Source organism: Ambystoma mexicanum, chromosome 6q (genome assembly GCF_040938575.1).
Source record: "Ambystoma mexicanum isolate Mex_15411 chromosome 6q, UKY_AmexF1_1, whole genome shotgun sequence".
Taxonomy (NCBI): Eukaryota; Metazoa; Chordata; class Amphibia; order Caudata; family Ambystomatidae; genus Ambystoma; species Ambystoma mexicanum.
This window is the reverse complement of record NC_090937.1, coordinates 1,265,753,929-1,265,766,612: the sequence shown is the minus strand read 5'-3', so window position 1 is coordinate 1,265,766,612 and position 12,684 is coordinate 1,265,753,929. Positions and strand designations below refer to the sequence as shown.

The following is a 12,684-nucleotide window of genomic DNA, read 5'->3' as shown; positions in this document are numbered from 1 at the left end:
TCTTACTGGCATTAGGCCAGAGATCATTGGCGGCACACCACTCATGGATAGCAGACAGACAATCAGATGAGGGAAGGAGAGGAGGAGGCCGAGGGTAGCCTTAAAATGAGCTGGGTGTCAACCGCATAGCAATGAACGTTGGTGTAGAGAGTGGCGATGCAGTGGGCAAGAAGTGCCAAGTATTGGTTGAACAGCCAGGGAGAGAGGTTAGACCCCTGGGGGGACACCACAGGTAGAGAAAAACATAGCTGAGAGGAAGGACCCAAGTTGGACCTGGGAGGGTCGGTCAGAGAGGAAAGAAGTCAGCCATGCCAGAGCCTGACCAGTGATACTCAGGTTATCACGGAGACGGTTGAGCAGTATGGCATGGTTGAGTGTCAAAGGCAGAAGAGATCAAGCAGGATGAGGACACGGGGTGTTAGAGTGAAGGTTGGAGAGCAGGACTTCACAGATGTTCAGGAGAGCAGTTTCCGTGCTTCTGGCAGCTCTGATACCAGACTGATGGTCATGAAGACAGCCTACCGATTCAGTGTGGAGATTAAGCTGGGAGATGGCTAGTTTATCTAGGAGCGTGTCCAAGGGAGTGATGGAGATTGGGCCATAATTAGCCTGGCAGGAGGGGTCGGCAGAGGGTTTCTTAAGAGGGTGCACAAGGGAGTGCTTCAGGGGGGGTGGGAAGACTCCAGTGGCGAAGGAGTGATTGCAGAAATCAGCCGGGGTAGGAGCCAAGGAGTCGATGTGGTCCTTGATAGTTTGAGGAACAGGGGTGAACCTGTTTCGACGAGACTTTCATAGATCGGACTTGTCTAGAAACCTCATCTGCAGAGAACAGGGGAAAGGCAGAGAAGGAGGGAGGAGCGGTGGCTGCAGAAGGGCCAGAGGAAGAGCAGGGAGTAGAGGGAAGGGGGATAGGAGGAGAGTGAGGACAGGATGTCCTGAGTTTTAGAGATGAAGTGTGAGGCCAGTGCCGTGCAGAGGGCCTGGGAAGGGACAGGAGAGGTAAAGACTGCAGCAGGATTGGCCAGTTCCTTGCAGATGTTAAAGAGTTCAGCCGAGTCGTTAGATGCCGCAGAGACGCGGGCTTGGATATGAGCTCTCTTCTTGGCTAGGAAAGAGCCGGTATTGCCTTTGGAGCAGGCGGCAGGCCAGTTTGAGAGGAAATGGCGTGCTTCATGTACATCCACCCTGCACTTCCGTTTTAGGGTGATTAGGTCAGAGCCATACCAGGAGTTGCACTTGGCTTTGGGCTTCAGGTGGATTCTCATGACAGGGGCCAGGTTATCAAGAGTATCAGATATAGCAGAGTGGAGCGTGGAGAGGACTGTCAGGGTGGGAGTCAGCCAAAGGGTAGGCAGGGCCAATGAGAAGGTGGCGGTGAAAGCCTCAGCTGACACGCTTCATGGGTCGGATGATCGAGAAGGTGAGTGGCAGTGATGGAAGTTACTTGGCCTGAGGGGTAGCGAGGGTGAGGAGGGAGGATAGGAGAAAGTGATCACTCCGGAGAGAGGAGTGGAGATAGCGACAGAAAGGGGAAGGTCTGAGGAGATCAGAGCATCAAGAGTGTGCCCTGCAGCGTGCGTAGGGCCAGAGGGGAGAATAGTGAGTGAGAGTCGCAGAGGTTGCGAAAGAGTCCAAAAGGAGGACAAGAGGCATCCAGGAGGATGTTGAAGTCTCCAAGAAGGAGGAGTCGAGTGGTTGAGGCCATGAGTGAGACAGAGGTCTGACCAGGTTAGCCGATAGATAGTTGCCACAGTAATGAAATGGCTAGGGAAGAGGGCCTGCAGACGAGGCATTCAAAAGAGGAGTAGGCCTGCGTAGGAGTGACGGATGCAGGAATCCACTCTGGGAAGATCAGGGCTACACCGCCTCCCGAGAGGTTGGACCTGGGTCCGGAGGGGATCTTGTAGCAGTCAGGTAGGAGCATTTCAAAGCAAGTGGCAGAGCTGGCCGTGAACCATGTCTCGGTGAAACAGAGGACATAGAGGTCAGGTTCTTCCAGAAGGCGGCAGATAGAGGAGTGTTTGACAGCAGAGCGAGAGTTTAGAGTGGCAATATGGAGAAGGTTGCCATCCTTGAAGGACTTCCGGGGAGGGGTACAGATCAGAGGTACACCCTTCGGAGGTGTAAAAGAAGCCCAAGAGGGGGCAGAGAGGGAAGGAGGAGGCAAGGTAGCCGCGGAAGGGGGAGAGGGGACAGCAGGAGAAAAAAGGAAATTGATGAGGTTCGGGAAGCATCTATCAAAGAGGTGAAGGTTGGCCTGGGGGCCTTGGACCAAGATGGTCCCATTTGAATAAACATTAATGATGACCTTAGAGGAGTGGAAGGAGGGCGTCCCAACGGGTGGCACCATTAATGGGGGAAGAGGAGAAAGGGTAGAGCACAGAGACCATATGAAGGGTCCATAGGTCGGGCGAAGTAACGACAAAGGAAGTCAGTGAGAGTTTCCTTGGAGGAGACACTGGTGTAGGTGACAGCAATAGGGAGGCCTGGGTTAGAGACCAGGATGTCATTTTTAAACTTCTTCCTATCAGATTTTGTGAGGAGAGCAGGATAGTCGATCGAGAAGCAGTTAGAAAAGATAGGAGAGACAGAGCACCATAGAGTAAGTGGGAGAGGAGAGAGGTGGACGGGAGAGGGGGAGACACTAGAGTAGGCAGACAAGACAGCGAGAGGCAAGCAAGTAGAGCAATAGTACAAGACGACCCTCCGGATTAATGAGCCCACGAAATGCACACGTAGGACAGGAGAGAACACACCTAAGTTTGAGAGTCCTGAATGGAGTGAGAAAAGACAGGGGTTGACGGCTGGCAGCTGGCTTCCCCTGCTGACACCTGAAGACACTGTAGGGACACTGTAGGGAGCCGCCACTTGTAGGATCCACCCTTTGCCTAGGGCTCTTAGCCGTGGGGCTGCCGGGCAGAGGCTGCCCAGGGAGGGTCAGTGAAAAGGGAGGGGAGGCCAATCACGGGGAAGGGTGGATCAGGAAGCGGGCGGGAAGGAGGGACACAGGCGTGAGGGAGGAAGGCAAAGAGGGCACAAGGGCGGGAACAATACAAACAGTATAACAGGCAGAAATACGAGCGCACAGCAACCAGATCAAGCCCACGAGGGCAACAGTAATTATTCTATCTCAATGGCGCTGTATTACCCGCTCAGCCAAGGTCGGAAAATGTGTAGCCTTAATTGTTCTCGGCTGACGTTAGGCAAAGTTTGTATGCAGTACCCTCTGGGAACACTACAAACAACGGACTACAGGGATAGGAAACCCAACCATTTGGTATAAGCTTGTACACAGTTTTGGTAGCATGTTGAGCAGCCAGGCTCATCTCAAGAGGGATCAATGTGAGCTGTAGTGGAGTTAGAGATTTACAATTACAAGTATTCAAATAAACTCTTACACAAGGTTTCCTGAATAAACAATTATTAATGTATTTATCAGTCAGTTAGAATAAGCCTTATACAGAAGGGAGCAATATAAAAGTAACACTGAAATACACTTCATGAAATACACACTCTTAATATCTCTAAATCCGTAGGTACCCTTTTCGGATGGCCCACAGACACTACCTATACCCACAGGTGACTTCAATTGCTAGGGTGCTGGGGACATTAATATATCACTGTTGCATTTAGGATCATATAGTAATAAGTCAAAGGAAAGGATTATTTAGAACAAACAAGAGACCACAAATATACTTAAGCAGGCAAATACTTTCAGATGCCCCAATAAGAGTCATTCAGTGGAAGAGGTTAAGCCAAAGTCGACAGGCAAAAGTCTATGTAAGCTAAAGCACTTCTTTGTAGTTAAGTAGAAAGTCTTTGTTCAGTGTTTTAGAAGTCTTTGAAGAAAAGAATCAAATGTAGGACCACAAGCTGATTAGACTTGTGAGTAGTAGAAGATTCAAGCAACTCTACAGCAAGAGGCAAGTTCTCTCAGACTTTTTACAGTACTTTTAAAATTAACAGATGCAGCAGATGACTCCTGTTCCTGTGCAGCTCTGCAGATCTCGCTGCTCCTGGGCCTCAGTTGTGGGTACAAGAGGCCTCATCTTTTCATTGTGACAGTGTTAGGGAGAATTCTCATAAATGTGCAAATTCCCTTAACCTTAGAGACCCCCAGCAACTTTGCTCGATGTTGAGGACTTGATTTTCTTACCTGGAAAGAGAGTGAGCCTTTTTTCCCCACTCATGTATTTTGATGTGTGTTTTACTCTTGTGTTCTTTGATTATGGAGCTTTAGATAACACCATAGGCATCTTTTCATGCGTGTTACACAGCACCCTCAGTGCATTGACACAGTGAGGTCTTTAAGACTTCCTAAAGGTTTAAAAACCTTCTCTGGGATAAGCTGTTTCTCAGAGAATGCAAGGTTAAATTGACTTTACTAGTCTTTTTAAATTCCTAGACCCAGCACACACCATCTTCCTATAGAGTGCTGGAGGGGTTATCTAGTATACCCCCAGAGTCTAGAAACTCATGTAGCAGTCAAAAGCTACCCTTTTCTATTGAAATGGCTGGTGGCAGTGGTTTTACAATGAACTACCATGATTTTTCCTGAACGCGAACACCGGTAGCTAAAAATCGCTGGAGCCATGTTTGATGGCGTATTAAGCACCTTTGTTTAAACAGGTCCCGGTCTTATTTCACCATTTCTTTTTGGAAAGGTCCCTCTAGTGTTTGTCTCTGCATGCCAAACTAGGTTTGGTCCCTTTGTTTCTATGCCTTTTGCGGGCCTCAGGATTGAAGATCGCCTTTGGCGCCTGAGTGTCAGGAGTGGGAAGGAAGTGGGGGAGGTGCCCGAAACTCCCTGTGCTTAGTCTCCTAGGAGACCGAAATGCACTCTGGCGTGATTGGCTAGCTGACTGACTGGCAAGGATAGCCACCCTGCTGGGTGAGTGGTAGCTAGGCTGGAATGAAAGGGAGAAAATTGTTTAAAAGGCAATGCTCTTAGACTGTTGAGCAGAGTCGACCACTGGAATGAAAGCACCGAAGACGAGCTGGAAGAGGACGACTGCTGCAACTCCTGGACCGTTGGTTTACCCGGTGAAGCCCTGCTGCAGGTCCGAATTGCCAAGTTCATCCCGACAGAGAAGCACCTTCAAGGACGACTTCTTCCTTTAGGTTGGTGGGACCAATCAACTCGTAAGCCACCTAGATACCATTCTCAGAGCTGGTTAGGATTAACCAGGGGGAATGACATCAGCTTGTGTGCTTGATGACAGCTACTTGAACCGAAGATCTTCCATTTACCAGCTTGCTTGACCCCTCCCTGTGCAGAAGTCCCGCGACTGAGGCTCAGGAACAGTGAGAAGTGAAATTTACTTTACTTACATTTGTAACTTTCTAGACCCAGCACACACCATCTTACACTAGGGTGCTGGAGTGGATACCTAGTATCCCCTTTTTCTAGTTTCTCATGTAACAGTTTTATGTTACCTCTTTCTACAATTAATGGCTGGTGGCAGTGGTTTACTTTTTACTACCATTGTGTGTTTTTACCGCGGGCTGCGTTAGCAGCTGCAGTAAAGCACCCAAGGGGGCCCATTTCGTCAAAATGGCCTTTATCTTTTTTCGCCATTTCTTGATGGAAAGGTCCTTCTTGAGATTTACTCTGCGCGCCAAACCAGATTTGGCCCCTTTGTTTTGTCTTTGGCGGGATTCATGCGTGAAGCCCCCCTCTGGCTCCAGTATGTCTGGCAGGGGCAGGAAGTGGGAGAGGTGCCCAAAACTCCCTGTACTTAATCCCCTTGGTTACAGGTATGCACCGAAAGGTGATTAGCCAGCTAGCTCTCCGGCCAGCTAGTTTCTCCCATTGAAACCCTGCTGTTTCAATGGGAGAAACCTGCATAAAAAGGCAAGGCCTTTTGGCTTGGAAGGCAGAGTCGACCATTGGACGAAGGAATCCGTACAAGAATTTGGAAGAGACGCCTGCTGCAACTCCTGGACCGTTGTTTGCCCGGTGAAACCCTGCTGCTGTGCTGAAGCTCCAAATTCGCCTCGACTAGAGAAGCCCTGTAAGGACGACTTCTCCCCTTGAGTTGGTGGGACCAAACAACTCTAAAGTAAGCCTGTCTGGACATCCTCTCGGTGCTGGCTGTACTTCCACTGGTCCTGCTGGAACCGAAGTGCCAGGGAGAGGAAAACCAGATGGTTTGCATTGCTTTTAAGCCGGGCCCGAGCGGCAGGAAGATCCTCCGGACTACCCCGAAGCCGAACTGACCAAGCCGGAGACGCAACAGAGTGCTGGACCCCAGATGAGAGGAAAGTCCAGAGTGGTATCCTAGAACTGCGGTGTTGCTATTTGCTGTCAGACGCGAGGAGCTGAAACACTGAAGGACCGCTGAATCAAAGTTTGCCCATTGCTGCTGCTGATCTTCCCATTGCATAGCAGAAGTCCCCAGACATCCTCCCTCTTGTCCCTATAACTGAGGCTCAGGAACACCAGGATCTGCAGAGCTGTACAGGAACAGAAGCCAGCTGGAACCATTTCTTCTAACCAGAGGTACTGTAAAGTCCAAAGGAACTTAACTCTTGTTGTGTAGCCTTGCTTGATCTCAGTTGAGACCCGTCTTGGTTACCTTGCAGAGTTGCTATAGCTTTGCCTCTCACAAGCCTCGCAGCGTGTGGCCCTTCAAGTGTTCGAATTCCAACAAACATTTCTAAAAACATTTTGCAAGACTTTTCACCTACCTGCAAAGATGATGTTCCCCTAGACATTGTGCAATTAACAATGGCTGTCCTGGCTCCCTGAGTGACTCTTCTTTACCTTTGACTCCGTGCTTTATCCTTTCCGCAGGAAAGGGTTAATTTACTGAACATTGGAAGGTTTCAAATGTACTTACCAGTTTATGATTTGTTAACCTTTGTTTTATTCCCTTATCTAACCTTTGCACCAAACTCCGTATTGCTCTAAATGTACCAGTGATAAATCAATGTCCACAGTGTCCTAGCTATTTAAGTCACCTGAGGGTGTAGGACGTGTGTGTGTGTGTGCCATGCCCAATGAGTATCTGATTTAGAGAAAGTGTGTTCTGAAGTGTATTTTAATTGTTACATGTTTTGTTACCTTCTGAAGAAGGCTTATGCAACTAACTGAAATAAATTGTCTTATCAAGAAACCTTGAGTAGAAGTGTATTTGAATAACTGCACCTGTGAAACTGTCACAACATTACTGCTCACATTGACCCCTCTTGAGTTAAGCCTGGCTGCTCAGCAACGCCACCAACCTGTGTAGTTCAGACTTATACCAAAGGTTGGGCTCCTATTGCCAGGAGGTCAGGGCTGTTTTAGTGCACCCAAAGGGCACTGCATACAATCTTGCCTAACACCCAGGAACACAATCGCTGCAACCAGACAGAAGCCAGCTGGACTCTCTTTGAACCAAAGGTACTGTTCGGACTTGGGTTACTTACCTCCGTGTCTTTAGCTTGCTCTTCTCAGTTGATACTTGCAATAGCTGCTTTTCTAGAGTTGATCTCAGAACTAACTTTCACAAGTGTAACAGCTTGAGACCCTACAGTGATTTTTCTTCAACAAACTCACTTTGTGCAAGAGTTTTACTATCTAGGAAGTAGATCCATAGACTTTGCTCAAATTGACTTTGGCTGTCCTGGCTCCCTGCACACTTCTATTACATTTGACTTTGATTCTTACTGTCCCCCAGTTGATTCACTTGTTTTAAACTAATATTGCTGGGAAAGGTTTTTATCTAGATTTCACTGGAAGATTTAAACTGCTCACATGCGCAGAGAACCTGTTTAATCTTTTCCCTTCCTTTAACCTTTCCTTTCTACCAACCTCAGAATTTACAAAGTGTAAAAGTGATATATGCCATTACTGTCCTAGTTAGTGAAGTCACCTCAGGGTGTAGGAGTGTGTAAGAAGCATCTCTAAAGAGTATCTACTAGCTTTGTGATAATTCTGAACAAGTATTTTAAAGTGTATTTGATTGCTACATATATTGCCCTTTTTAAAGAATGGTTATTTAAAAATGACCGTCAAATTATTTTAACTACAAACCTTGAGTGTAAGTGTTATTTGGATAATTCTATTTGTGGCTTTCATTGCTACAGCTCCACAGCTCACATTTACCCCTCTTGAGAAAAGCCTGGCTGGTCATTCAGACTACCAACTTGTGTAGTAAAGACCTATAGCAAAAGAGGGGTTCCCTAATACCAAGCAGATAAGTGTTTGTGTAGTCTCACAGGTGTTACTACATTCTTACCCAACATGCATTTATAATAAACTATTATTTGTACAACAGATAGCATTTCTTTGTATGCTACAATTTATTTGTACCTTCCTACAGCCCCCTCTGCCTCCTAAGATAACCCTGGCTGCTCGGTTTACGCTAAACAAAATCTCAGGTTGTACAGCCTTATACTAAGAGTTGGAGATTCTATATTGCCCGAGGTATAGTTTTTGTTAAGTGTTGGTAGGACTTAAGAACTGTCCTAAGAACCAGCCACTGCACATGCATCAAAAAATGGGCACGAGTTGCAACTACACCTTACAAGAAATGCGCATTGAATGTTTAACAGCTGCCATAGGTGGGTTGAAGACCGTGGGTGTTTATCATGAATGTATTTAAAACAGGACTGTGACCAAAAGGCTTGAACACTGTCCTTGAGATTCCTACTGCCGGCAGGGGGCAGGAGGGGTTGGTGGGGGTTTGAGGTGGGATAAACAATTGGACATGGAGTTCGGAGCAGAGGGCGCAGATCCTATAAAGGAGGTGTTTGCAAAATGATGAACAACTGTACAGTGAATGTTATACACTTTGAACGGTCTTCTGAAGAAAACACCGAAAAATGCTCAAAGACATCTAATGGTCATCTTCCACAAGCTCTGCCCAGCAGATATTTGACCACATACCTTTACACATTTTACAAGTACCAAATTAGAACACAATATGCATTTCATTTATTGGGAGTAAGGCTAAAACTGCATACATTTCAAAAACTATATAATGTTGTAATATGACACTTTAAAATAATTTAAAGAGCACTGTTATTTACTTACTTTGCTTGAAAGCATGGTAGACATTCAGCAACGTCAAATGATCACCATCGATGTGGGCAAACCTCATCTTAGCTTCATCCGCTGCTTTCTTGGCTTCCGTAGGTCGGACAAAACACTGTGGGACTAAACAAGGTTGGTATGGGCCCAACACAAATGCCCATATCGATGAGTCACGCATTCACAGATAGAGGAACAAGGCCTAGCTAGGTCAGTTCAGAGCATAGGGCAGGGCAGGATGGGACTTGTCATGGCCTCCAACTGCATCTTGGACTGTTTACTACCTTTCTGTGGTACATCAACATCTAACCACATCTGCAAGACAAGAGGGGTTCAAAACTACAAAACACCGGATTATTTTGTCTAAAACTAAAATATGCATTTAAATTGCTTCAGAGGAACATCCAGACAATCAGTTCTACAGGGTTCAAATAAACATTACTTAAGCCTAGCATCAGTAGCTGTACCAAAAACCAATTGCAGTGACATGCTGGGCATGCTTTAGTTGTAAAAGTTGTGCATGACTGCAATGCAAAAAATTGAGTAATTCGATATTTCTGCTAGTATAACATGAATGTTAAGAGTCACTTGGTTTTTGCTATCAGCCACAAATCAAACAAATCTTGTCAGAAGCATAAAAATGTGGTGGTGGTGGAAGGTCTGAACTTCAAAACAGCTGAGTAAAAATACTTTGACCAGGCAATCTGGGACACAAGCTACAAGTAAACAAGAAAACCAATTTGTGCAAGGATTCCTGATTAAGAATGCAAGAAATGCAATAGCCACTCACAGGAAAGCCATACAGTTCCTACAAGTTTAAAATAAATATGCTGAGCCTTATGTGAAAAAGTTGTCAAACTTCTCTCATAGTTATACATCTCTAAATAAAACAAGGTTGTGGCACTGTGCATTATACTGAATAGCAGAAGTCTGCTTGTGTACCATCTTCATCCATGCAGAAGGATGGAGGGTTCACATGTTCCTGGAGGAAAACTTGTATGGTGAGGTCAAGTCCCCTGGTGTTTCTGCTTTTACCTGTCGGTTTAATGACCACCCTTCTAGCCCTGTGAGAACCCCTGTCTGGGCCATCAATTGCAAATTAACTCTGCTAGGTGTCCCTAGGAGTCCAAGACTTACAGGGCAGGGAGGGAAAAAAATACTTTTTTCTTAGAAGTACACAAGGTCTTCTCTGCAGACTCCTTTTTTGAATGTTCAGCCTGCAGGTTTCAATCCCGGTGATGTTAATGTTAAAGGACATTTGTACCGCGCACTATCACCACCGGCGTGGTCCCCTGGCGGCTCCGAAAGAGGAGGGGAAGTTGAGTTTGTGGGAGGAAGCAGGAAAAGTGCAAGAGAGCAGTGATGTGCTGTTGGCGGCCTCAGCCCAGTGGGTCCGTTGGCTCGGCCTGGGGTGTTTGTGGCCGGTAGTCGTCGTGTACTGTTGTGCAGGACTGTGTGTGTTATTGTTTTGTTGCGATGTAGTGAAGTTTGTGCGGTTTGTTGTGCTGTAGGTTTTGGTTGTGTTTGGTTTGGAGTTTGAGAGGTGTATGCAGAAAAGGAAATTGTTAGTAGGGTTGGTTAGTTTGCGTCTCTATCCTGAGTTGAGGCTCTCAGCTTGCGTGGTCTCCTCTGATGCGGCTCTGTTCTGATCTGGGTTCGACTGGTATATAGGTTCCTTACTCCTCTGGCCCCACCTCTACAATGCACTCTCATGGCTCCCCTTATCCTCCCTTCATACTCCTGCGGCCATTGCCCCTGCCAATGTCAACCTCTCAGGTAGTGTGTGGTGATTGCTAATATCTCGACAATTCCACATCACTGTGATGCCTGGTGGCAACTAAGGGGCGGGCGAAAGTGTTGGTGCGATTGTCGGAGGTAGTTGATACCCATAGCTGCAGTGCTTAGAGGACAAACCTCATGGTCTCTGTTGGGAAAAGATTCTTTTTGCTGCTTTCCCTCCATAGACAATGGGACAACCTAATGTTTTCTATTGTTTTAAACCTTTGCCGGCTTCTGGAGGCAAATTAAGCCTTTTTGCATCACTTACGTTGCTAAACATCTGCGTTGGAGGCACTGATCAGTTAAATTGTTTGGCTATCAGTTAAATTGTTTGTCTCCTTACACACACCACCTTTAGTGAAGGGCTGTAGAGGCTGTCTGGTTTCTTGCATGAGGGGTTTACGATTGCCTGGTGACAACGGATACTTTAGGACAGTTTTCTTTTTTATAGTCTCATGCACTTTTGTACTTTACCGCTTCATGACATTTACATGACCATCCACTGTAAAATGGCTGTGCCACGAGATTGTCATCTTTCCTTTGGCCACCTTGTCGTTTGACTTTCTTCCCGCCCTGGAGTAGCCAGATCATCCTTATGTAGTAAGCCCTTCCCAGGGGAAAGCACCAGCTTTTTCAGTGAAAGTGGTGGTGTGTGGGGCCAGATGAAGGCCAAGGTCTGCCTAAATCCAGTCCACATTTTTGCCAGTTTGTGCTTGTTGCTGGGTATATGGAGTGGCCACAGATGTCCAGAACTGGATATCCTCTGACAAGTTTGAATAGTGCAGATTCTTGCCATGGGTGGGCTGGGGGCAACTCTAGCCTGGATTAAAGGGGGACTTCTGCAGCCATTCCTCACGTCATTACTTGAGCCAAGACCCCTACACAAAGGAGAGCAGCCTGCTGAAGTCCCAGAACTTATTGTTGCAAGATCGCCAGCAGCACTTTCTTCACTTGTCCGGAAAAGCCCTTTCTAGATCTCCTGGAAACCTTAATTGACCCTTCAACTGGTGGAAAACAACCGGTTCCAAACTCAGATTGAAGTACCAGCCACTGGGAGCACTCCAAACTCTCCTGGAACCATACAGTAGGGTAGTCAAATGTCCTTCTGGGCTACTTCACTGAAAGCAGCTTGTCCCTGAAGTTGCAGCACTCCACCACAAAGAGGGGCCTTTCAGGACCAGTTTATTTGTTTCTGCCGCAAGATTCGCCTTTGATTTTCTTCAGTGGCCCTTTAAGGCGCTGCTGCCTGCATCTCGCCTTTGGAGTCTCCTGTGGTAGTCACCGGAGTGGTCAAGTAGCCTGTCCCGGAGCTCAGAACCAGGATTTAGTCAAACCCAAAAATCTAATGCTTGAAGTAAACTCGGCACACACAGCCCCTGGCCTTCCTTAGGCAGCACCAAAGTACAAATCCAGAAGGCCAAGCAATTTCAGGAACTCCTGCGGTGGTCCCCGAGTGAAGAGTACAGGGGAGTGAGCAAGTATACATGTTTTGACAGGGTCTTAACGGGGCTGTATGGGTGTAAAGTCCTGGTTACCTCTCCGTTGCATAGCCTTCTGGTTAGTCTGTTCTGGTCAGGCATTCTCTCCTGGGCCTCCCCTAAGGTGGGTGGATTGGTAAGGGGTCTGTTAAAAGAAGTTTCATTTTTTGTACTTTAGAACACTTCGAACTACTTGTGGGCTCAAGCCCACAGTTTTAGGGAGAATTCTCATAAATGTGCCAATTCCCTTCACCTTAGAGACCCCCAGCAACTTTGCTGGATTTTGAGGACTTGATTTATTTTACCTGGAGAGAGAGCCTTTTTTCCCCGCTCTCTCATGTATTTTGATGTGTGTTTTACTCTTGTGTTCTTTGATTGTGGCGTTTTAGACAACTCCATAGGCAGGTC

At 46.9% G+C, this 12,684-nt stretch overlaps 1 protein-coding gene across 2 annotated transcripts in view; it reads right to left on the bottom strand.

The window, feature by feature from the left end:
* DHX15 (DEAH-box helicase 15) overlaps window positions 1-12,684 on the bottom strand; it is a 346,647-nt gene that overhangs the window by 63,058 nt on the left and 270,905 nt on the right. For both annotated transcript variants that reach the window (XM_069631877.1, XM_069631876.1), the window contains exon 11: window positions 9,023-9,145. In XM_069631877.1, the coding sequence (XP_069487978.1) occupies window positions 9,023-9,145 (123 nt within the window). The remainder of the gene's footprint in view (window positions 1-9,022; window positions 9,146-12,684) is intronic.